This window comes from Vidua chalybeata, chromosome 4 (genome assembly GCF_026979565.1).
Source record: "Vidua chalybeata isolate OUT-0048 chromosome 4, bVidCha1 merged haplotype, whole genome shotgun sequence".
Taxonomy (NCBI): Eukaryota; Metazoa; Chordata; class Aves; order Passeriformes; family Viduidae; genus Vidua; species Vidua chalybeata.
The window spans coordinates 62,881,088-62,907,388 of NC_071533.1; the positions used below are offsets into that span (position 1 = coordinate 62,881,088).

Below are 26,301 nucleotides of genomic sequence, written 5' to 3' on the forward strand. Positions count from 1 at the left end.
CTGAGTTTTATAAGGTCATTTCCCCCTTACTATTTGGAAAAAGAAATTCAAACTTTTAGAAATAATGATAGTCCAGAAATTCATTTTAGGAGTGGGTAGGAGAGGGGAAACAAAACAGTTATTAAAGAAAAACAATAACTTGGCATGCATAATACTTCATATAATATCACGTTACAGGTTCGCTTGCATAATCAGACATACAGCTCCCCAGTCTGTTCCCATCTGATTATTTTTCTTTGCTTCCTTTTTAATTGCCAGTGAATTATTAATCGATTACACAAACCGATCCCATAAGAGACGGACAAGTCGAGGTGCGCTTTCCTCAACCTCTTCAGGAGACCAAAAAAAAAGTGGCAAATCCACTTGTAAAATACAGTATGTAGAATTACATATATACGTGTATATATAAAACCGTGTATTTTAGCCGATAATTTGCCAGGGAAATAAAACGAAAACAAAGAAACCAAATCCTCACAGCTCGGATTTCAGCAGGGCGAATTCTTTCCAACACTTTGCCTTCAAGTTGTTTCAAATCAAAACTTCTGCATCGAGAAGGACCGGGGGCACCAGCACATGCTTGGGTGTCGGTAGTATGGAAATGAGAGTAAGATGGGAGGGGGATATGTACGAATTAAGTGGCTAAAACAAAGGGCCCTGGAGAAGCTGCTGGAGGCCGGGATCAGCAGGGTCCCCCGCTCTGCACAGAAAGCTGCTGGGGTAGCGGGGAGACTTAAAGGTTTCCCCGGTAGGAGCGCTGGCCCGGGCCACCAGAGGTCCCGGGGAAGGTCTCTTGGCCGCGGCGGGGCCCCGAGGCTTGGCCGCCCGTGGGGTGGGTGCGGCCGGAAAGCGCCGGCTGTTCCGTACATTCGTGTCACGCTCGGCAGCTCTGCGGCTTGCAGCAGGAAGGGTCGGGGGAGTCTGTTGTCCCCCGGAAAACGCCGGTCTGCGTCAGCCCGGGCACGGGGCGGCGGTGAGGGTTTTGCCGCTGCCACGGGGCTGGATTTTCTTTGGATGCGCGGCGGTGAGAGCCCCGCCGACCTGATCCCTGTGCATGGCTGGGGTCTTTCAAGTTCTTTCGGCTCCCTCTGGGCTGCCGCACATCGCTCCGAGTTAACCCCGAGAGTAAGTTTATTGCACGTTAAAAAAAAAAAAAAAAAAAAAAAAAAAAAAAAAAAAAGCAGAAAATCAAGAAACGTGTAAATTGAAAATAAAAAGTCCGTGGAGGAAGGGGGGTGGAGCTGGAAGCCGAGGGAGGAGGCGAGGGGCCTGCGGTCCCGGCAGAGGTGGGCGCTCAGACGAGTCCTGTCATCTGCGACCGTAGGAAAGGGAGGGAGGCGGCGGGGAAGGTGCCCAGCGGGTAGCTGACGCCGCTGGAGAAGCCCACCAAGGGGGGCGACATGTGCGGCAGGGTGAAGCCCAAGGCGCTCGCCGGCGAGTTCTCGTGGTACAAAATGGGGACCCGCACTATCCTTTGGGCGGCGTGGGAGAGGTTGGCCGCTTCCAGGTCTGCGGCCAGCTGCCGTTTCCACTTGTTGCGGCGGTTCTGGAACCAGATCTTCACCTGGGTCTCGGTGAGGTGCAGCGAGGCGGCCAGCCCGGCCCGCTCGGAGCTGCTCAGGTAGCGCTTGACGTCGAAGGTGGACTCCAGCTGGAACACCTGGCTGCGGCTGAACACCGTGCGCGTCTTCTTCTTGCGGCCGGCGGCGCGTTGCTCCGGCTCTCCCGGCTCCTCGCCGCGCTCCTCCTCCTCCTCGCGGCCGCCCGGCCCCGGCCGCCCGCCCGCCGGGCCTCTCGCCGCCGCCCGCCCGCCGCCGCCAGCCCGCTCCTCCGACTCCTCGGGCAGCTCGGGCGAGTCCCGGTCGCTGGCTGCAAAGAGAGGCAGAGGGCTGCTGCTGCAGGGATCGAGGGAGCAGGGGCGTCGCGCAGCCCGCCCGCCCCGCGCCCCGCTCACCGGGAGGGGAAACCAACGCGGCTGCGGGGAGAGCAAGGCCGGGCAGCGAGGGGCCCGGGCAAAGACTCCTGCCGCTTCTCTGCCTCCTGCGATAAACTCCCAAATATTTCTGAGTTACACGCACGCATGCTTATACGGAAACACAAGCCCTGTATTTTATATATATAAATATACTGATCTATGGACATGCTCGTGGATCTGCAAATGCGTGCGCACTCCTGTGTATGCACATAACACACACACGGGCTGTTTTCAAATGATAAAACGCACCCGTGTGTGTATATACACACGTGGATATGCACAGAAGTACGTGTGTAATTTTTATTAATATATGCACACACAGGAATACGCGTGACCTCTTATTTATATACACACGTCTGTATTTACACACGTATGCACGTATACATACTTAAAAGTACATTTGTGAGTAAGTATACTGTGTTAGAGGGGTAAACATAATAGTGCGTCTGTGTGTAGATGGAGAGGGACAAAAAAGAAATAATTCACATTATTCTGGGCTACAAAAAGCCAACGAATGGGGACAATTATTCCAGTATCGGGACATATCTCCATGGAGTCTCCAACACTGTGCATTCCAATTACAATTTGAACGGGGAAAAAAAATTCCTACTCTTTATAGAATAGAGGGAAACCAGAAAATAATAATAATAATAATAATAATAATAATAATAATAATAATAATAATAATAATAATAATAATAATAATAATAAAAAGCTCAGTTGTTTCTGGAATACTTTGCTGTCTCTATATGTACTTCTGAGAGAAATTAAAAATATTAATAAGTACATTAATATAAAAAGAAACTATTTTGATTACAAATCACACCTCTTTTGCTTGTTGAGCAATCATGAGATTTCTGCAGGCTCGTATAGGGTCACAGAGATGCGCCAAGGCACAATGTTTTTTCTATCAGGAGATAGAAAATAACCACTAACGGCAGCCCATTGCCTCTATCTTGTGTTAATTTCTGCCCTGAACCCAGGCTTCTGCTCCAACACCCTCTCCATTGGGATCCCTGCAGCGAGAGGCCGCGCTGCGAGCGGAGGGCAGCGGGGCTGGCTCTGCAGGAAAGGGCGGCCGGGGCAGCCGGGACCGAGCCCAGCTGCTCCCCCGGCTTCCCAAAGTCTCCACTGCGCTGCTGGGGGACGGTGCTCCCAGCTTTCCGGCTTGATGGAGAGTCAAAAAAAAAAAAAAAAAAAAAAAGCTAGACTTGCCTCTTAAAAAAAAAATTAAAAATAAAAGGAGAGAAAATCGAGAAAGGAAAAGAGATGGGGAGATGGGGGGAGGGAAAGGGAAAGAAAAAAAAATCCCCAAGCAAGCCAAGAATCCCTGTTTACACTTTGGGCGGCGGGGCGGAGGCTCCAGGTGCCTGACACATAGGGAGCATTTCCGGAGATTTGCCCCGAGCGGCCGAAAACGGGGAGGCAGGGCGGGGGCTACGGGGGCACTCCGTGCATCCCCCTCCGGCCTGCTCCGGGGGGCCGCGGCGGGACCCGGACCCCCCCACCCCGGGGGGAGCAGGAACACCCCCAGCCCCGGCCGGGCCCGGCAGTGAAGGGTGGGAAAAGGCAACTTACTGTCGGGGCTGGCGCAGCCCAGGAAGGCGGCGTGCGCCCGGCGGTACCAGCCGACGGCGGCGTCGCGGAGGGGGCAGCCCGGGGCGCCGATGCGCAGCGGGGAGTGCGGCCCGCAGCGCGGACCCCCGCGCCCGCCGCCCGCCGCCGCCGCCCGCCGCGCCCCGCCGCCCGCCGTGCCCTCGGTGCCCAGCAGGTCCTCGATGAAGAAGGACGAGACGCGGGCGGAGGTGGAGCCGGCGTTTTCCGTGGCTTCGTCCGGCATCGTCGGAGAGAACTGCGGGAGGGGGTCCCGGCTCCGCCGGCGGCTGGCTCCTCGGCTCCCCGCTGCCCCGCGGCCGCCTCTCGCCTCTGCCTAGCCCCGTGGATGCTCTCCTGGTATAAAAGCGTTTTTTTCCGGAGTAATCATTTCAGATCGCGGTTTGCCATCATTTCCTGCAAGCTAGGAGGGGAGGGGGGAGGGGGAGGAGGGGAAGGGAACGGGGAAGGAAAAAAAAAAAAAAGGCAGCCCGACAACCCATCGGAGGCGCCAGATTCTGCGCGAAAACGCTAATAACGAAATAAAAATGTCATGCGAGTTAAACGGCGGGCAGGAGAGGGGGATCCTGCGGTGGGCGGAGCGCCGCGCCGAATGGGATCTGCGCGGGGAAAGCGGCGGGCGCGGGCGCTGCGAGGCGTGTGCGTGTGTCCGTGAGTGTGTCTCTGTGTTCGTGTGTGTCTGTGTGTCCCTGTGTCCGTCTGCGTGTCTGTGTGTCCGTGTGTGCGCGCCGCCCCGGGGCCGCCGTTCACGAGCTCCTTATTTAGGTCAATTAGGGAGCAAATCCGGCGCGGGGGGGCGGCGGCGGCGGCCCCGGCACACGGGCCGCAGCCGGGCGGGCTTGGCCGCTCCACATCCCGGGCCTTCCATTGGCTGCAGCGGACTCAGCGGGCAGCCCCGGCAGCCAATCGGCGCCGCGGACATCGCGCTTATATTAATATCATTAATATCATTAATAATAATAACCCCCCCGCCCACCCCCCGCCGAGCGCTTTCATGTGGCGGCGGCGGCGATGGACGGAGGAGATGCGCCCTCCGCCGCCCGGAGAGCCGGCTCCGGCCCCGCGGGCCCAGCCGCGGCCGCCGCGGGCTGTCGGCGGAGCGGTGAGGTTGTCCTCAGCCTGGAGCCCCCTGGTTGAGGTGTTTGAGTAGGTTTTGGGAAAGTGGCGGAGGGGCGACTGCTCCCGTGAGCAGGCAGCGGGTGTCCTGCCGGAGGGGACGGTGCCTGCTTGGGAAGGGGAGAGGACTCTCCTCTGAAGGGTCTCCCGTGGTCCGTTTTGCTCACCTTATATATGTGTATATACCTGTTCAGATATATTTTATGGATGTCCATACGGTGTCTGTGTAGTTTATTTAGAAAGACACCCAGCCGCGCTCATCGGAGAAGCGGCTGTCCGGGACTCCCTGCCCCCTCCCCGGCCCAGGCGGGGAGGCAGAGGCGATACGCTGCCCCCTCCAGGACCCGGCCCGTGGTTCCTGGCGTTACCCCTCTTCAGCCCGACTTTTAAATCATTATCTTACTGTAATACCATTTCGTGGGAAGCTCTTAAAGTCGTCCTCCCCCTGCCCCTTTTTTCCCCAGCCTCTGGAGCCAGCCTTGGGACATGGAGCCCGGCAAGCCCACCAAAGTACGGGGCGCCGGAGCAGAAGGATTACCCTCCACCTTTCCCTGGGGACCAGGCGAGCCAGATTAGTAGAGGGGCAACTCGGTCCAGAATGCACATCGGAGACCCGTGGAGATTTGGGTGAGTACAGAGATGCCTCTGCGATGCGCATCTGCTAGTCAACCTCTCCTCCCCTGCTCTTCTCTGCCGGATGATCCCTCCTTGCTCCCCTTTGCGGTGCTTCTGGACAAGTACTCCTTCCCCAGGCCCCGCCTCCCCCTCCCGCTGTGGAAAGGGGGCACCGGTTCCTGCCCAGCGGGAGCGTCCGGCAGGGCAGGGGCGCAGCCGGGAGCCGAGCCGGCCTCCCCGCCACGGAGCAATCTCGCTCCCTTTCCCAGAGTGACAGTGGGGACCTTTGATGTCAGGGCCTATTTTTGAAAGAACACTTAAAAAAAAAAAAAAACCAAACCCAAAAAATGAAGATAAGGGAATAATTCCCCTTCCAAGAAAGGGGGCTCTAGAAAGATGCAAACGTCCCGAGCTCTGAATTGGACTCTGGAAAAGTGGGAATTCTCTCTTAGTTGGGCAGAGACTGAAGGCAGTCTAGTGAATTGTAAGCCAAGCGACAGAGCATTTGTCACTTGTTGCACAGAAGTGACATTAATAAAGATGACTTTTATGCTTTGCACGTTTCGCTTGTTCCTGCGTAGGAAATACGGGTTTGGCCGATAGTTCGTATGTATTCATAAACCATCAGCTCTATTTGACTGCCAGACTCAGAAAATGTGTGCTTTCTGGAATAAAGAAAAAATGTGGCCCATGATTGCTTCTATACATCACATATGCAATCTGCATAACTATAAAAGATATGCTTGTGTCCCATATCCATATTTTATAAAGTGTCTCTACAGTGTGATCATGCAACTTCTGTAATATTGTCTGCCTTCCACTTATAAATAGTTTAATAAAATCGCCATGATTAAATTTGCTCTTGCTTTCCCCACCCTCCTCCATACTTCTTTAGTATAAGGTATAACTTTTTGGTGTGCAATAATGCTGAACTGTGCTTGTGAAAATAGTGTATACTCAGATGTATTCCCGAAACACAAAATCAGGATGAGTATAATTCTATATCTGCAAATGCAACACTCCTACACGCATGTCCGTGTTTATTGGGGATTTTTAAAGTTCGTAGCTATGTTTACACACTTTTTCATTGCTATAGTGTTATTACTAGCATTTCAGGTTTCCTGTCCTTACTGCTTAATATGATGATGAGAATAAAAGGGGTGCGTGTCTCCTGCAGCCACTCATCAGGGTAGGAAGCAGAAAAAGCACGCAATGTCGGCATTTTCTTAATTTAACGTTAGAAAGCATCCTTGGCCGCTGCCCTTACACCTTTCGGAGTCACCTACCCGGAGGCAGCGGGGGCGGAGGGGTCCCCTTGTGCCGAGGGCTTTGCCATCACCCCGGGCTGCCCCCGCACCGGGCAGGGGCCGTGCCGCAGCTCCCGGGCCGTCTCCGCCGGGGTTCTGCGTGGCCGCGGCGAAGCGAAACCTCTCCTTTCCCCACTGCCTTCTCTTCCTCGGCCATTGCTTTGTGGCACCGTAAACCTTTCTTTTTTGCAGGCGGGAGAATGGAAACACTTTGCCTGGGCAGGTCCTGATGCCTCCGGTGGGTCAGGAGGGAGAAAGAACCACGTGTTTTCTACAGAGTTGGCTTTGAGACCGGGTTTAGACTAGAGGTGGAGGGGCCTCTTATTTTTTTCTGTCCTTGGCTCTGGTTCTTTCCCAGGTACGTGTTTTTCTCCGAGGCGTCGGAGACTTCCAGGTCCAGCGCAGCTCCGCGAGGTGCGGGACGGCCGCGGGCTGCGGCCCCGGCCCCGCTGCCAGTGGGGTCTCTTCGGCTGAACACTCCTGGCTTCCAGTTCGTGCCCACTGGCCTGGGATGCCCGCCGGCAGCATGGCGTGGGATACCCGTGGGGTATCCCCCCGTCACCATCTCCGACGGCTCCTGAGCTCGACGGCGGCTGCCACGCAGAGGGCAGACAGAAGTGGGGATTTGCGGCCAGGTTCAGTGGGGAATTAGCAGACGGATGGCTATATTTGGGGCCGAAAACGCGTGTATGAGTGTGACAAGAGCCTCCAGCGAGTCACGGTGCTGGCGGACCAGCCACTCCCGCCGCTGCCCGGCCGCCTCCCGCATGGAGCGGAATGGCTTCCTGCAATGTGAATGCAATTACCCTGCTGGTGTTTGATGTCTCCCGTCGCTCTCCCTTCACTGCCTCGATGTGTCGTAAAATAGAAGCGAAATGAAAGGCAGGCTTTATCGCTCGCACCCCTAACCTCTGCTCCTCTTTGTTTTTAAGGGCCGCGATTTTTGGAGCCCGGATCTTTGCCGGGCACCATTGACCCCCAGCGCTTTGGGCAGGGGCATCATGCTCCCTTCTCCGCGTCAAAAAAAGTGGTGCTGAACAGATCGCTCAGTTCTTGACACCTTCATAAGAAATCAGACGGCATCGCTGGGGGTAAGGGAATTCTTGGCCAATATCTGCCTCTGGTTGATCTATCTATCTATCTATCTATCTATCTATCTATCTATCTATCCATCTATCTATAATATATTATACATATTTATAACTATACACATAAACCCGCGTGTATATATATACACATATGTGTGTGTGTGTGTGTGTGTAGGTGTGTGTGTACTTAAAAATAGTGTTTCAGCCATGTTCTGTTCAGGTGTTTAGGAATAAAAATAAAACAAATAAAGACTGTATTAGCATTTTCAGTAACTAGTCGTGAGCCACCAAAACGCAAAAACAGTTCCTAGAAAGCAGTGTTGCTATTTTTGTGTCCAAAACTCCTTCAGAGGAGCAGAAGGGGTGTTTGGCTAGCTACTTAGAAGCAATAATAAAACAAGAAAACAACAAAATAACAAACGAACAAACACCCCCCATAAAATAAAAATCAACCAGAAGATGACTGCGCCCCCCCTAAACCTCTGTGTAACACCTTCCTCTCCTGCTCCTTTTTTGGAGAGGCGGGCGCCCGCTCACCTTCCTGGGAGCCACCCAAACTCTCCCTCTCAGATATCTCTCGTCCCTCTAGAGTCTGCCAGGTCTCTGCACAGGCTCTGCCGCCCTCAAAAAGTGGCAGGTGCGGAGCAGGACCCAGGAGTGGTGGGTTATGTCCCCCTGAGGCTTGCAGGGACAAGTAAAGGGGACTTCTCAGAACCCCCATGCCTGGATGGAGGTCTCATGCTCATCTCACGGGGATAATCTTTTTTTGGGTGGCCTCTGCGATAGGGAACATGAAAAGGACAAGGACACGGCAGTGGGAAACTTTTTCTTGAAGGTAAAAAGCCCTAAAGACCTTCAAATGTGGGTTAAATAGCATTTGAGTGCAGCAACACTTTGTGGATTCCCTCCCGAACTTGCAGTAAATTTTAATGGGTCCCTGAAGATGGGGAAACAGAGCAAATTATTTTTCTTTCCAGTGTATTATCTTTATAAACCCAGCCCAGCTGAATTCTTCACCATCAGTGAGACTGGAAGAGAACTTTTCCCCTCTCAAGGGCGCTGCACAACCCATGCTGCATCCCATGAATGTGGTCATTATTCACAGATAGTCACTAAGTGCTTTGGATGGAAACTTGCAGCCTGTGGCATGTCCTGACTGTCTGTGATGTCTGTATATTGCTCGTTAGAGATGCCATACAACTCGTAGCATGAATAACATCTCTTAAGAGCTGGCTTCTTGCTAAGTGAGGGCTATTTTAACCCATGATAAATTATCGAACTGGAGAATGTCCTTGGGTACCTGAATATATTAACTAAGAAAACAGTTTAAGAAATATTTTGGGGAATATCTATTCCCTTGTGTTAAAATTCCAGGGCTCTTCCAGAAATATTTAATTGTTTGACTGGAGATGGGGAGAGAGGGAAAGAATAAACCATCAGCACATTATATGAGATCTTAAAATAAAAAAAAGTACTCCCTGCAGAAAATGATGTAACTATTATAATACAATCCAGTTTTGAAGTGACTTTTCTAGAAATGTCTTTGGCATTGATTTCCTTATACAATTTTAACCTTTTTTTTTTTTTTTTTTTTTTTTTTTTTTTTTTTTTTTTATGTACAAGGAGAAAATGCATGGTTTTATTGGTACTGGTTAGGGTCAGCCACAGGAGAATTATGGAGGTCATGTGAAATAGGTGCCAATAAAGCTTTTATTATTGTTATACAGACAAAAGAGCATTATGGAAAGAGATCCTTACCAGACCTAACCGTGGATATTTTGTTCTGTTAACAATCACACTGTAAATACAGAGACATTGTAAAAAAGAAAAAGACCTGACTTTTCAAAGCTTTTCAGAACATTAACCTATTATCAAGTAAGATTGTTTGAATTATTTTCCCCCAGAGAATTAAGGTGTCCTGAAATGAAGTACTGCACACAACTCACAAACCCTCTTGCTCTGTCACAAGACAATATGACTCTCAATTTCGAAATAACATTTAACATTTTATTTTTATGTAATGCAACATAAAAAAAAATATTTTTTGAATAACAAGGTACTCTTTAGTTTGTTTCTATGTATCCACTATTTGAATCTGAAGATTTTCTTCCAAAACTTGAAGTTGAGGATTCTGAAATAAAAATTAAAATGCTGTTCCCCTTATTTTATCAAGTATTGAATTATTTTAGCAGAGCACTAAACTTTGTCAAGGGCTGTAGTGAACATCCACATGTGTTGATAGATTGGATTCTCAGATCAAACTTCAAAAACTGTTGGAGTTTAGTGAATTTCGTAAAAACTCATACCTTCTTAAATCTGATTGACTCAGGAGTTTTAGATTAATTCCAGGACAGAGCCAATTTCAATCAAAGAAAGTATTAAGAACTAAGAGTACAAAACAACCTTTGTACTTTTACAGTTGTGTAAAAGGAAAATTCATTCATGGATCAAAGTTAGCCCCCAAATATTGTTAACATTGGAGTAAAAATCATACTAGCTTTTCCACTTTGATATTAAAATATATCAAACAGTGTATATACTATGGGGATATTCTAATGTTCAAGAAAACTTGTGAAAATTATATTAAACTATATGATAGTAAAAAATCACATATAGTTATGATTTATATTAATAAGAAGCAAGTGTGCTCTGCATAGATAGAAAACAGAAAGCATCTCCTTTCCACTGACTTTTGAGTCGTTCATCATAAAGGAGGACAACTATTCAGCCTTTAAAACTGTCATTAGATCAAGGAAAGTGTTTTCCCTTGCCATATGAAAATTATGCTTCTCTAAATCATATTTGAGTAAAGCATACATATTCCACCTCCAAACAAGAACTCTTTCACCAGTGATATATATGCAAATATAAAGCCATAAGTTTTTGAGTAAGTCCAGAAATAATCATTATAGAAATCCATAAGTAGTTAGAGTTTATGTGAGTCATTAAAATCTGGGGAGAATGTAGTTTTCAAATGGTTCTGCAATAGATTATAAATGGTTTTGCAATGCTCCAGCATGTGTGGAGATACATATCTGGAGATATATACAGTTACATACATATGAATATGTTTATTATGGTATACAATAATTACATTTTCATACAGCATGAAAATAGTGTTGAAATGCTTTTAGAAAGCTTCGAACCTAGTCAAAATTAATATTGTAATGAAGTAAAATCCTAATGTAAATCCATGGAAACCCCAAATGCATTCACTTTCTTGTTCTGAATTATTTTGTTATCAATTCTGATTAGTCCTAGAAAACCCTGAAGCAGTAGGAAGGCTGGGTCAAGCACTGAGTGAACTCAGTGGTAAAGCTCTGTTTGCTTTCTCTCCTGAAGCAGCACTGGGAAGTGCTATCTTCCCCAGGATCTCAGTGGGGCTCGGCAGGAAACTCAACCATATCTGCTCCTTCTCATAAGACTCCCCTTTGACTTCCCAAGCTCCTTGAGTTGTGGTAGGATGGCCGAGCCAGTTCCCACAGTAATTCATTATGAAACCTGAGCACCTCAGCTCGCATTCTGCCCTTGCCAGGACATGAGAAGTCAACCCAGAAATTTACACAAGCCTCTGGCTATGAATAATAAAATCTGCACTGCAGTTAACTGAAATTGGAGCAATAAGTGGCCTTGCTGCAGGAAAATTTCCATATTAGGCTTTGTAAATGCATGTCTTGCCCAGAGGAAGCTCTGAAGTTCTATTGAAATGAAGACAGTACTGAAGAAGTGGCTGAGGAGAGCTGAAGGTGCAGCTTAGCTGTGTGCCATACTAAGTGGGAAGAGGTGCCAATGTCCCTTTTATGTCTTTCTCTCAGGCAAAATTCTTCCCCCATATCTGCTGGAGGGGACTAATCAAACTAAGTGGAGACTTCTATGTTTAACCTTTTCATCCTGTGCTCCTCTTAAATATAGAGCATATCTAGCCAACATTTTCCACATGTTTAGGGGGCAAACATCATACAGGAAAAGTCAGGTGAGCTGCTTTGCGTGGCCCCTTCCAGCTGTCTGTCTTGGGGAAGATTTCTTGGTGCTCCATGACAACACATGCCATGGTGCAGAGGCATGAAGGCAGCTCTGCAGAGAAGATGCAGCCAACTGAATTTCATGAGGGGAAGAGCTCAGCTAGAGGTGGGAGGTGCTCTCTTTAGCCAGCACTCTGTGATGGTGTGGCCTCTCCACTCCAGGTCACAGATGACTTGGTCTTGCCTTGTCCTGCTCAAATGCTCCATATGGCTTGGCTTTCTTGTCTGGGTGTGCATGGGCAAGTCAAAAGGACCACGGCACAGGTTTGGGCATATGTTTGTTCACAGTCTTTGCTGTAAAGTTACTCCCTGGATGCTTTTGGCCTGTCAGCCCCCTTTCAGTCCATGTCAGGGCATTCAGAGGAGGATAAAGTCCATAGACTGCTCCTGGTGGATATCAGACCCCCCTGTTTTGGCAGGGAAGAACCAAGCCATGTCACACCATTTGCACTTAGGACTAGAGGATGGAGCCAGCAGGGGTCCAACCTGAAGCGTCCAAACCCCTGTGGTGCATCTGGCAAGGGACCCCAGTTTCCTTAGTGGGAAGAAGAGGTGCCCTTTCATCACGGTGTGCAGTTGTGGCAGTTTGTGTAGGTGATAAGTACTTTGCAAAGGAGACTACTCCTTGCCTAAGCTTCCTCATCTCCCCTGCAGCATCCTTGCAAAAGTCTGGCAGACACCAGCACTTTAGCAGTATTTATAGCTATATCTCTATCTGATGAGCCACTCTAAAAGTAGGTTAACTCAAAACATACCACTTTGCTGCTTGGAAATACAGATGTGAAGGGATATCTGGTTCTAATATACAGATCACCTTATGGTGTGGCAGGTTTCAGTTTCCACAATAGAGAGTGCATTTGTGCTAGGAGTGATTTAAGCCATTTGGGACCTTCAAAAGCAGAAACCCTTCATGAACCTTATTGGAAATGACTACACTTGGTGAAAAAAAAAAGGAAGAGAAACTAGAGGGGTGATCCAAGATCACACACATCTAAAGAGTAGAAAGGAAACCTTTTCAAATGTTGCTTTCTCACAGAAAATGCCCAAGATAAGTGTTTGAGAAGTATCTCCATTCCTCTGTTGAGCCATGAAGTCCTGCTAATGCTAATGGAACTATAATTTCATTGCACAAAGCCACCAGATTTCATAAAGAATAGTCAGTTTATTAAATATTAGCACTATCAATCATTATACTTTCTACCGCATTTTCCATTTTGCATTTCCCCTTTTGCCGAGGGAAGCAATGAGGAGGACAAAGCAGGTTTTTCCTTTCAGATACACCTGGTGGATTTGAGCTCTGATATTTCTCTTTCCCTCAATACATAGAAATCCCTTAGGAAGAGCAAAATATCAGCATAAAGATCGTCTGTACAGATTGGAAAGAAGGATTTTGCCCTTGGGTCCAAAAGCTGGAATGTTTTCTGCAGATCATAGACTCCATAAAACATATGTACTTAATAAATAAGCAAACAAGCTTGTGCTTAAGTGAGGCTTCCACACAGTAAAGGAGAACAACATTTGACAAGTTGGGGTTGAAGGTTTGACATTTACACCCCTCGTATCCCAGAGCCACTTTTTTCAAATATCCACTTTTCAGGTTCACAGCAACTGTGCTTTGGAGGTGCAGAAGAGGAACTTTTCAGAAGCTTATACCAGGTGATCTGAAATGGTGCTTCTTCACAGATCTTTCCATGCAGAAAGTGCACGGAATAGATCTGCCTTTCCAAAGGGGCAACCAAATGAGCTGAGAAACCTTTCCCTCATCCCCTTCTACCTTCTCACTGCCTGCACAGCTCAGCAGGGAAAAGAGCAGAGGGGAAGCAGCTGGAACAACGCCAGCACTTGGGGCTTTTGGCAGCCCTCTGCAGCAGGAGCTTGGGGTCTTTTTGCATCCGTCTTTTGTGGAGCTGTCAGCAGGTAAAACGCTCTGCTGTGTTTCTCAGAGCTGCTGAAACCTGATGTGCTCTGTCTCCACCTTTGGCAGAGCTTGCCTGACCCTGCCTTGCTCCTTGCTTAGGGTGAGGCAGATTGAATTCAATCCCCTTGGCAGCCCTGATGGGTCACCCAGGCTTGGTCAGGCCTGAGGAGCTGTCCTTTTACATTTAGCAAGAGGAAAAAAACCCACCAGCTGCTTGCAATTGCTAAGACACTAAGCACAGATTTTGCTTTCGCAACTGAACATTTGACAGTCCATGATAGCCAGACTCAGCAAGATCTTATCTTGGCTGTCAGGCCAAAGGCCTGAACACCTCCAGGTCTCCACACCAAGTCTCCACAGGGTTGGCTGGAATGGAGGATGCCTGTGTTAAATGCTGCTCCACAGCAGCAAGCACATCATTCCAGAGCCTCGTGGTCCCCACTCACAGACAGAAGTCAGGTGTCAAGCCTGATAGATTATCTTGACTTTTACTGTGCAGAGAGGCAAGAGGGACACCTGTAGAGGGTCATCTATTTCCCCTCTCTGCGCATCCCTATTTGGCAGGGATGATGGCTCCTGCAAGTGCTGCCAAATTCGCTGTACAGGGCATTGACATTAAACCAAACACCTAACTTCTAGCTGTTTGAGGTAGGTAGAAAAGAAGCCCACCTTTATTTCTTCATTTTCTGGTTGTTTTTATCTTGTTTGGCCAGAATAAACCATTCCCCTTCCTCCATTTGTGCCTTTTGGTGTGAAGATCAGCAGAAGCAGATCAAGGACCTGACTCATCACTGCATCTTTAGCTTATCCTTAAAAATGTATGCACATATCCTCAAAACTATGTCAGTACAAAGCTGCATGGCAGCCATTCCCTTTCATAAAAGGCAACTTCTGTGTAATTTTGACCAAATTATTACATGCTACAGTGAAGTCAAAGTAAAGTTCAGCTGAGGATAAAAAACTCAGTAGATTATATTTGCTTAGATTTGTTGTTCTTTTAGTCCACGGGGATAAAAAACAATGATTCGTCTGGAACTCTTAATTTCCACCATAAATTAAATTGTTTTATTAAGTGCAACAACTATACTATTCCAAGTTAACTACATTTGGCTAGGTGTTCAATTCAGAAAAAAAAAATGGTGTGGCAATGAAATATTTCCTTGGACTTTTTTCTGTGTTAATCCAGGAAGTCTTGTGGGCACCCACCTCTGAGATCAACAGAGAATTAAAAAGAGACTATGATTCAAAGTCAAAAAGAGCCAGCATCTTTTTGCCTGATGCTGGGTTGTTAGTTTCTATCTTATGCTGAAATTTCAAGTGTTTCTACACACAGCTTTTCCCTTTTCATATACTTACTAATGCCAGTTTAAAAACAAACCAAAACAAACCAAAAACCCAAATCCACTGATATCTGATTGAAAGAGATACCTTAGCCTTATGAGGTATAAATTAAAGTGCAGGTTATCCTTGAGAAATATGAGCTTGAGGAATCTGAACTACTTCTTTCCATAAGGACCAAATCTAATAATGGATGGGAAGGATTAACGAGGGTTTTAGCAGTATTTGTATCTTTTGGATTCTAAGTAATACTCAGTATTTAGAGAGATTTGGGAACCTTTCTGACACCTAACAAGGGCTTAGTGATTCTTTAGTTTAAATTTAAATTCAGATTAATAGTCCAGATTAGTTCGCTACTACCGACTTTACAAACACTAATAAATGCCAATTATTGTATCTGTACCTATTCAGATGTTAATCAGGATATATAGATGCAGATTATTTAAAATTCTACCACAATCAGCATTATTAAGAAAAGAATCATAAAAATCCCAAAGTTGTCTTTCAGAGACTCTGAATGTGGGGAAATGTTTAACTGGTATGTAAGTTTATATGGCTTCCATTTAACAAAAGTAGCTTGGATCTGAATGAAATCTGAGGAAATAAATTATAAAACTGTGCCTTTCCTTGAGCTGAAATCTTCTGCATCTGACCCATTTCAGGGTACTGGTTTTGACCATAGGCCACATGTTCTTTGTTTTGGACTTATTTCTATTCTGCAGTCTTATCTGATGTTTCTCCCATGAGCACATTTAGCCAGTCTTCCTTGGTATGAAACACTACACTCACGAGGCAATGCATGGGAAAGAATTTTTGCTAGTGGGAATCAGCATAAGAAAAGTGTCTGGTCATTCTGCACTAATTTTAAAAGCATATGAAATACTTCCCTCTCCACTGCTTTAGTTTCCTCTTCTTTCAAAATGTGTGCCTGTATTTACTTGAAGCTGCTATTAATGTAAGAAAAACATAGGTGCAAATAAGATGATACAGAGAAACATCTTTGCTAACCCTTGACTGGAGACATGGTGTGTAGATACCTCTTAATTGCTTAAACACCAGGGCAGGGTTTGGTGTAACTGAAGACCAAATGGACCTTTCCACAGTGCACCTCGAGGCTACATCCCTCTCCTGACCAAGCACAGACCTCTGCAAAGTGCTCCCAACACAGCCTGACGGGTGTGTTTTTCTCATTTCTCACTAAAAGTCTATTCAAAGTGAAGCACAGGTGAGATTTGTGGTGTAAAACAACTCCAAAATTGTTCTGGTGCTGCAGAATCCCTTGGGATGCTCCAGGTGTTGTGAGAGCACAGTGCAGGTAACCCATCTCAGACAAAAGCCGCTGCTGAGGTCCAGGTGGATTAAGATTTTCTTCTAGCAGTTCTGTATTGCACAATCCAAATGTACACTAAACTTAGATCTGTACTTCTGCCAAGTTGCAATTTATAAATAAAAGGCTTCAGAGCAAGCCAATTTTCCTACTTAGTTTTAATAGCTAATACTCCGAAAACCTCAAGGCTAATTAAACTGTTCATTGTCCTGCTGCATTTAATTATTCAGATATTGATCTAACATCTTAATACACAAGACAAAATAGTGACAGATTTTATATTTGGAAATGGAAAAAATAGGAAGCAGACCTGCTTTGAAAATCATTTAGTGGTTAAAAACTGAGCTCAAAAAGCATTTCCAAATGTTGATTTTTTTTCATGAGCCACATAGACTATTTGTCTATGTTAAAAATATGAAAAAAGGAGAAAAAGAAGGTAAAAAAAAAGATAGAAAGAACCCTAACAACAAGAATCCTGAACAAACAAGCAAAGCCCTACATAATTACCCATAAGCCTGCCTCAAATTTCACATCTAACTGAAAAAAATACCCTACACAGTAAATTGCCAAATCCATGTGTCTCTACAAAGATGGAGACAAGTCATTTGTAAAATCAGAACAGCACAGGGTAGTCCTGTGTTCAATTCTGACCCTACCTAAGACAACCTCTGACCTTGGACTAATAAATATTTAGCTTGCCTTATTCCTCCACTGCCTGAAAATGGAACCTCATATGTTTGTTTCCCTGTTTTACTGTTGGCTTAATTTAGGTCCCCATCTTTTGATATGGGACTTGGTCTTGCTGGGTGCTTAGCCTTGGGACTGAAATAGAGCATCACACAATATAGAATAAGCTGCTCTATAAAGACAACTTTGTCAAGGTTCTTTTTTTTTGAAAGAATGAGTTTGTGCTCCTCCTTTGGTTTTGTTTGTTTGTTTGTTTTGTTTTTATTTTGTTTGAGGGTTTTTTTGTCCCCCATTTTAATGTCTTGGAAATATCATCTCGTTCCTAGGAAGCTTTCTCATGACTTTTTTGGAAAAGCTATTTTCTCCTTCCCAACCACAATATGCGAAGCTTTTGGAGAATGAGAAACACAGATGTTCTGGGTCCACCAGCGTCACTTCCACTTTTATTGTAACGTAAAACAGAAAAAGAGAACCTGGGTTATTTATAGTGGAAATAATCTATAATTTAGCCATTTACAGCTGACCTAGACACCCTAATGTGTGCAGAAACTTACGAATGTAGCACACAGTCTGTCTCATCCACAGGACGCTCTTAGCAGAGGCATTGTGCCTTAATAGTGCCTAATAACCTCCACTGACTGTGAGGACAGCTCATGCTGACATGTCCAGAACATTGTTGGGTTGTTTAAAGGCAGCTACTTAGTGTGCTTTAATATTCCCAAAGTCATCCAAGATATTTACATAGGACTTCAATTATGACCCAGGACTTTTGGGAGACTCTCATGGTGCTGGTGCAGGACCATTTAATGCTACATGGCTTGAGTGATACCAGACACATCACTCTGATTCCCACCTGAAAAGACTGTGAGACAAATGGCATTATTAATGTCAGGTTTTGGGGTTTCTTGTGTTGTTTTGTTTTTTTCCCCCAGAGGACACACTGAAAAAGCAAAGTGATTTGCCAAACCATAGGCAACAATTCCCACTGGATTTGATTTGGCCTGCTGGAAGACCCCTTGGAGTAGAGCTAATTCTCCTGCTATGGAACAAGAAAAAGACAACTACCATGGAGCAGTTCTGTTGCATTAGCTGTCCCTCCAGCGACACTTAGGCTGCCTTCAACTTGCCTCTGGGGCACAAGTAAAAAAGATAATGGAATTAGCAGAAGACAATGGGGCGCTCTTGACACTTCTGAAATGGAGATTTCACTGCAAGAGTAATGCAGAGGGCTGACCCAGCTCTGGGGACCTCTTCATGCAAGGCAGCACAGACCAGACGCTTTGATGGGAGGGGCAGAGCAGAAGGGCTACAGTGAGGGAGCACAGGAGAGAGCAACAGGCTGTAGGAATGGCTGCCTATGCCTTCATCCATGACAAGGTTGTACTTCCATTCAAGACTTTGATCTTGCAAGCTGTTAAGTCCTATGGCTGGTCATTAGAAAGCTCTGGAGTCATATTTTTGTTGGAAATAAGTAAATTTAAATTTTTTAAAAGCAACATGTATTTCAGTACAATGGCTCAGCAGGGGATTGACTTAAAGCTTGACAAATGGGAGACATTGTTTTATGCAAAAATGCAGCGTGCTCTGCCTTGCACCAGGAAGAAAAATGTTTTTTCCCTTAACTGGATCTAACACCGGTTATAGGTAAAATATCCATACAGGAATAGCATATGGCATCTGGTCATTATTGCACAATTCACTGGCTGGTAACTCCTGTGCTGCGTCTCCAACTCAGAGTAACTGACACCAGATAATACAGTTGGGATTAATCCAGGCCTTAAGAAGTGTTCCAAAAACTCGGAGCTAATTACTAGGCTTGAGATTCCCAGATTGGCATATGGTGTTTAAAAATGTTGTGCAATTGAAGGGAAAGCATAAATTTTGCAAGAGTTGTATTTTGCCAGAAAACTTGCTTTCCCCTCCAATTATTTATTGCTAATTGCAGGGAAGTGTCTTACATGTGTCAGTGAGTTTCTTTTTGAATCTGCTAGTCCAGATCCTAGTGCCCTTTAAAAAATTACCTTATAAAAACCTTCAGTAAAAAAATCTGGTTTCCAGTCTGGCAAAGACAGTAGAATTGACTGTCATAAACTATAGCAGATCACTTTGCAGTCACATTAAAATCAAGTTTAATAACATTAAATCTTGTACGTGATGGGAAATTCCCCTTTAAATTCCTTCACCATCTGTTGCTTAAAAGTCAGCCATGAGTATTTCCCTTCCATTTCTCCTTTCCACAGAATGGTTAATGCACAGACACAAGTTTTTAAAGGCTATACTCAGGGTGGGGTCTTGGTAAGGGAGCAGAAGGACCTTGGCTGTACTGGAGTGAAAGAGTGGCATCTGCTGATAGGTATCAGGGACTGAAATTTCACTCACCAGAAACTGTTTAATCGCAGAGAAATTATTCAAGAACTAAGTTGGTTGTTAAGCCTTTTCTCAATGAATCTTCCCTGCTCAAATTTTGGAATTATTGCTGGAATAATCTCCTGGAGAGTTACAGAAATTTAGGTGAACCATTTATTATTTATTTGTTTGTTTCAGGGTATATCTCTTTACTGCAGCCGTCCGAGCCCTTCCTTCTGCCATCTAAACAGCACCATCTTCAGGCACATTTAAAACCTATCCATTACCCAATGCTCCTTTTCTGGTTCTGAAATTGCACATCTCCTCCTTCTGGTTTTTCCCTGGGCATCATTTTTAAATCTTGACACTTGTCAAAATTACTCTATCACCCCAAGATGCGACTACCAAACCCCTTTCAGTTGCACCCCTTTTGTCTGTATGATTGAATCTTTTCTCAGATGGACACTTACATTTTCTTTAAAGAGTTTCACCTTTATGCCTGTTTCATACTATTTATTTCTATCATTCACTGTGATTTTTTTCCTCGCTGATCTCCTCCATGAAAAGACCAAATCTATTTTCATTGGTAAGTTCAAACAATATATTTCCACTTTCTCTTTTCACCCTTGAAAGAGACAAAGAGATTTCTAGATTGACTCGATTTAATCTCCTTGTCTTGAACATATTTCTAACACAAGTAAAATCCAGTTAAGTCAAAAGAAATACATGAGTTATTAGGCTCTAGCAATTACCTTTGTTCCATATATAAACAAAACAAGTCTCGGCTTGATGAGTTTTAAAACTACAGGAGCACGCAACGAGAGATACTCAGTACATTTATAATGCCATCATAACTACCTATTGTTATTTACCCCAACAAAATGACATTTGCATGGTTTGTTTATTCCTCGTTTTTTTTAATAGTCCAAAGGCAAACAAACAGAAAAAAAAAATCTACACAGCAGGTCTGTGTTCAGTCACTGCAGTTTTCTGGAGCTGTTGGAAGAGGAAGCAGAGGTAGGCAGAGCCTCATCCCCTTCATCCCACCGCCCACCCATGGTCCCTGTGCAAAGCAGATTGTAAAGAGACTTAATGTAGTTCTTTACGGCAAGGTTTGGCCTCTAAGAAACACAGTAACTGCTTCTGCCCTTTGCTTGACAGCTAGTAAATGACGGGGAGATGCAGTCCCTCCTTCCTGTCCTCTCCTTGCAAAGAGGAGGACAGTGATTATCTTCAAGGAAGGTGTTCACATCCAGCATTGCCTCCACTGAGTTTCCCCCGACCCCATGTGATCTCTCCAATTGTGGCTACTTGTGGCTACTGCAGCACTGATAGAGAAAGCACAAGTTCTCCTGCCTTTGCTTCAGTGGATAGACCAACAGTGTGGTGACACTTGAGGTTTTCGTTAGTCTTTATTTGGGAAAGAAAAAAATCCTCAGTACTGGATTTGCCAATTTTCAGTTTTACCGCGAGAGATAATTTTGTCAAAGCTTCACGGGGTAATTACGGTTCGCGTCTGCACGGCGTCTGCAGGAAATGCAGCAGCAGGCAGCGCTCGCCAGGTTCCAGGGCATGTTCCCAAAGGAAAGGGGAGCGCAGATGCCTCGGGGGCCTGTCCCGGTGTCCCGGCGTCCCGGGTGTGTGATCCAGACGTGCAGCTCTTCAGACACTGCATTTCTCTCGAGAAACAAGAGTTATTGCTCACCCCTGCTTGGCCTTCTCCTGCCCGGCCGAGAGCCGGGACGGGGCATACGGGGCTCGGGCGGGGCGCTGCGTTTCCCCGGGGAAGCGGGAGGGAAATGGGAAAGAGTCTCGGCCCTCGGGAGTCCCACGCCGTGCGGAGGTCCGAGGCTGGGTAAGCCATCCCCCGAAGGCAGGGTAAGCCATCCCCCGAAGGCAGGGTACCGCCGTGCCTCATCCCCTTGGCCCCGAGGCTGAGGGGAAAGGGCTGTGCAGAGGGATGAAACTCGGCGCTGAAGAGGGGCGGCAAGGTTGTTCCTCACTCTGGATAGGAACTAGGCTGTTCGTATTAAAGAGGCTTTTCGATGTCTTACAGCCAATGATAAAAATCTTGTGTCCTACTTTTGGGCGAGAAATCGACTTTGTGGGTTAATTTAAGGAGACGGAAGAAGCTGCGGTACCGGCCGGGAGGGGAGGGGAAGGGTGGGAAAGTACCGAGGCCACGCTGGAGGGGCCGACCGAGGGCAGGAGGCAACACAGAGCCCCCCCCTCGGCCCCGGGCTAATGCTCAGCCCCCCTCCAGTGCCACCCAGGTCTGTCTCTGCCCCGTGGGTCCGGCCCTGTTCGGCAGCCACAGGTTCCGCAGCTCCCGCAGTCCCGGTCCCAGGCTCAGCTCCCAGGGGAGAGCAGGGATCCCCACGGCTGCATCCCGACCTGTGGTGTCCTTCCCCACGAGGGAAGCTACCGTCCCCTGGGAGAGCCGGGCACATCCCCAAGATCCCCCCCGACAATGTGGTCCCCTAACAGGCTCCGGAGCACCTGCGGCTCCAGTGGCACCGGGGATTCGGGGAGCTGCTCCCGGCGCCCCTTTCCACTCCTGAGAATAAGCATAGACAGAGGATTTTCTTCTTTTCTTTTCTTTTCTTTCTTTCTTTCCTTTCCTTTCCTTTCCTTTCCTTTCCTTTCCTTTCCTTTCCTTTCCTTTCCTTTCCTTTCCTTTCCTTTCCTTTCCTTTCCTTTCCTTTCCTTTCCTTTCCTTTCCTTTCCTTTCCTTTCCTTTCCTTTCCTTTCCTTTCCTTTCCTTTCCTTTCCTTTCCTTTCCTTTCCTTTCCTTCCTTTCCTTTCCTTTCCTCTCCTCTCCTCTCCTCTCCTCTCCTCTCCTCTCCTCTCCTCTCCTCTCCTCTCCTCTCCTCTCCTCTCCTCTCCTCTCCTCTCCTCTCCTCTCCTCTCCTCTCCTCTCCTCTCCTCTCCTCTCCTCTCCTCTCCTCTCCTCTCCTCTCCTCTCCTCTCCTCTCCTCTCCTCTCCTCTCCTCTCCTCTCCTCTCCTCTCCTCTCCTCTCCTCTCCTCTCCTCTCCTCTCCTCTCCTCTCCTCTCCTCTCCTCTCCTCTCCTCTCCTCTCCTCTCCTCTCCTCTCCTCTCCTCTCCTCTCCTCTCCTCTCCTCTCCTCTCCTCTCCTCTCCTCTCCTCTCCTCTCCTCTCCTCTCTTTTTCTTTCTTTTTCTTTTTCTTTTTCTCATTTTATTTCTTTTCCTTTCTTCATTTTAGCGCATTTCTTTTGTCCCTTTTTTACTCTGATTATTTTACTTTTGAGACAAACCCGTTTTACAGGCTCATTTCGTTTTGCCAGACCCGTCGGCCTGGGAGCCCAGGTTCACGGCCTCCCTTAGGCAGAAGCAGCGGGGAGCTCGCACCTTTCCCGACGCCTTTGCGGAGCCGAGCCCGGCCCGCCCCGTTGGACAAACGGGACCAGCGCAGCCGGGTCCTCAGCGGAGAGGCGAGGAGGGATGGAAGACAGGGGACTAAAATTCCATACAAAGCAGCCTCTCTTCACAGCTGGGAGGTGAATTCGATGCGTCCCCAGCGCCCCTCGGCCAGCCGGGCACCCCCCGCCCCAGGGACCCCGTCCCGGCCGCCCCAGAGCCCCGCCGGGGCGCGGAGCCAGAGCCGCGTGAGGAGAGACCGAGTCCCGAGCCGCCGGGGCTCTTCATTCGATCGCTTTCCCTCGCCCCTCAATAAAATGATGTCCATCTTTACAGGAGAACACACACGACATGAGGTATCCTCACATGGGTGAGGGTATCCTCACAGAGCCCGCCTGAAGGAAGGAATAATTTTGCTTCAGGCATCTGTCTCCTTCCCTCCTTTAGCTTTATCCCAAAACAGAGGAGAATGCTTTGTTTTGTTTTGTTTGGGTTTTGTTTGTTTGTTGGTTTTGTTTGTTTGCTCAGCTATTTTTTCTTTAAAGTTATTTTTAGCGTTGTCTCTGTTCAGAAAATTTCCACAGTATTCGATTTTGTTTAAATAAAAATTTTACTTTTTTTTTTTTTTTTTTTTTTTTTTTTTGCTAACACTCACAGGGATAGGAACCAAACACAGATTAGTCTTAAACTAAGTCACAAAAAATAGGTGGCTATCCAAGATTAAAGATAAAGTCCCAGCTACACAGGTGTCATGTAGGAAGGCCTTGCACCCAGGTGTTCCCTACTCTTTTCCAGGTTTGACTTTACAAAGGTGGAAGTATTTTAAAGTAAGTTTTGATCCTTCTCTAGTATGCACATCCTCTGTCATTTCTCTGTTCTAGAGCCTTGCTCAGATCCAAGAAATTTCTACTTGCTTTTGTTGTTGTTGTTGCTGTGTCAAAAATCAATAGCAGAACAAGTATATTTCTCTGAGAAAAGCCCCACAGAGGAGTGCCCTGCTCCCTGTGAGCCATGATACAGCATCTGAGCCTGGGCACTGAGCTCTCCATGAAATGCCAATCACAGCTGAGGTGCTGCACACAGTTTCCAGCAGGTTTTCTCCTCTCACTTCTGCACTTACACCTTCTTTCTCTTTTCCTCATCAACGGGACTCTGCAAAGCCTTTCTCCAGCTAAGCATTTTGTTACTAGCCCACATTTTGGATTTACCTGATTTACTTTGCTATCACTTCCCTTCGTATGACTCTTCTGAATTTTTGTTTTCTTCACACCCAGAAGTGATGGTGTCTCCGCTCTTTCACATAATATTGTCAACAGAAACAATATTTTTTAAAAAAGACAGGCTTAAATAAAATGTATAAAGGATAACGAGAATAAAACATACACCAGATCCTTCCATTCTTGAAGGCAGGGTGTCTTTTACCCTTTTTTGAGTCTTCTGAAGTCAGTAAGATGTTATTCTGAGTTGGCTTTTATCAATATATCAATATATTGCTGACAGAATTTCCTGCTTCATAGAAAACAAGCACCTAACTATAATTTCTGCAGCAAAAGAAATGCTAATATGACTCTTCTGTGCCAAATCTAGAATAACTTTATTGCCAAAGATTAATATTGTTTGTGCTTGTGGAGCTTTATGAGCTACATACTTTTCAGGTAGCCTGTAACCTCTGGTTGGTTCTTGGCAATGTGATGGGCTGTTAATGGACCTTACTATTGGGGAGATGCAAATCTGTGCATACGCTGAACATCCTGGAGGTTTTGCCTTTCAGAGCTTTCCCAGTTCTGTAAGATATTTAAGCCTCTGAAATCAATTTTGGTCGCTTGGGAACTCATTCATATCACTGTGAAATCTTACCTACAAAGTTCTTCAGCATGAAGAAATGCTGGAACTAACTTTGCAAATTTGTTCTCTATGTTCTGCTTTGGGAAAGTCAGACCTACAAGCAATTAGTATTAAGAACACATGAAAAAATTAGAGAATACTGAAAGTCATTGCCCAGACTTTGGTTCTCCAAAACACAAACCACATGTCTTCAGGGTCTAGGTTTGAACATCAAGCTGAGTTAATTCAGATCTGATCTTACATGCAATTATGGATAATTTACAGGACCAGTTCCATGCCCCACTAGTAGAACTGTATGTTTGCGGTATCTGCATCTTTTTGGTGAGGAAAAGAAAATTAAGTGTAATGCAAAAACATTTGTATCACTCATCTGGATGAGTGTATGTATATGATGTGTGTGGCAACATTATTTCTGGTCATGAAATAATTTCTCTGTCTTTTAAGAGACTTTCTCACTGTTTTAAGAGATTTGGTGTGCAGATGCTGAGCAGGGTTGGCCACACACTTGCTCTCCAACAGTTCAAGTGCCTCTCTCCTACCTTAGCCATACCACATCAGTCTTTGCCTGCCTGGGGGCTGCTGGATAATCCAAATTCCCAATATAGAGAAAACAAGGTGTCTTGAGCTGCAGTGTGATCACACTCACTGAGTCACTCTGGGGAATAGCTGCCCCAGATTTTCAGATTTTTGTAGGGATTTCATTTTTCCTTCATAACCATTGTTCACAGGAGCCACATCCTTTAGTGCTGCAACTCATTTCCAGAGCACTGGTTCCCTCCCTGCTCATCTTTCCAAGGTACGTGCCTCACAGCTCCCAGCCTAATGGCATTTTGACATGCTGCTTGCAGAGTTGGGAAGCTTGGCTGCCCTCGTAATGATCAACAGGAAGGAGTCTACAGGATAACGGAAATCTGGAAAACATGAGGGGTGAAAGATGTGCTTTTGTTTAAGCTGGAAAAAGAAAAGAAAAAAAAAAGAGTGGGAAGACAGGGGACAACAGTGCTCTGTATGTAAAATGTGGCTACAAAGTCGCTGGTAATCAGTTATGAGCAACCGAAGAAGAGTGAGAAATCGCTTAAATGTGCAACTAAGAAAACTAGGATAACTATTAGAAACAGAGTCTGTTTCTTAAGAAGGTATCCAAGAAAATGGTTTGATAGAAATGCCAGGGCTTATGCTACAGATATGCAGATCAGAAGAAATATCTATCAGAGATTATCCAAAGTGATGTACTTAACTTTGATGCAGAGGGTGGAATGGTGGGAGAGTGGCTCGGATGACTGGATGACTTCTCTTTCAGTGCTTCACTGCTACAAAGCTATCTCACCCCCGGAGGCAAGGCAACTCTTCAGCTGGCTGACAGCTGATGCAGGATGGAGATTAAACTCAGCTGAAGATTGACTGTGGTGGTAGAAATATGTTGATTCATGTGGAATTCAGGCTCTTAATTCACACCCAAACCAGCAGAGCCACTGCTGGCTTCAGTAGCTCAGCACCAAGTTCTTATCTGGCAGGCACTAACATGTCCATTTTGCTACATTTTGAAGAAGTATCAGAAGATTTGCCTCTTACCAAATCCATTCCATCTCTGTGAAATATTATGGCTATTTCAGCATGAGCTGTATGGCAGTCAGAGATCAGAGTGGCACAGATTGCATAAAACTATTAAGCTTTTCATTTTCCCCTTTGTGGTTTCATTTGAATAATTGTTACCCAGGTTTTGGAT

General features: G+C 46.2%; 1 protein-coding gene across 1 annotated transcript; it reads right to left on the reverse strand.

Annotated features, from left to right (window-relative positions):
• Positions 1-1,291: 1,291 nt before the first annotated feature.
• HMX1 (H6 family homeobox 1) lies at positions 1,292-3,877 on the reverse strand. The gene is made up of 2 exons (XM_053941272.1): positions 3,551-3,877; positions 1,292-1,866 (listed from the first exon to the last, which is right to left on the reverse strand). The coding sequence occupies exons 1-2, from the start codon at positions 3,810-3,812 to the stop codon at positions 1,292-1,294; spliced, it is 837 nt and encodes a 278-aa protein (XP_053797247.1). The 5' UTR covers positions 3,813-3,877.
• Between the last annotated feature and the right edge of the window lie 22,424 nt (positions 3,878-26,301).

Bases quoted from the DNA above. Each gene is read 5' to 3' on its own strand.
- HMX1 (XM_053941272.1), bottom strand. From the start codon at position 3,812: ATGCCGGACGAAGCCACGGAAAACGCCGGCTCCACCTCCGCCCGCGTC. The intron at 1,867-3,550 runs GTAAGTTGCCTT...CTCTCTTTGCAG, and splicing joins GGGCTGCGCCAGCCCCGACA to CCAGCGACCGGGACTCGCCC.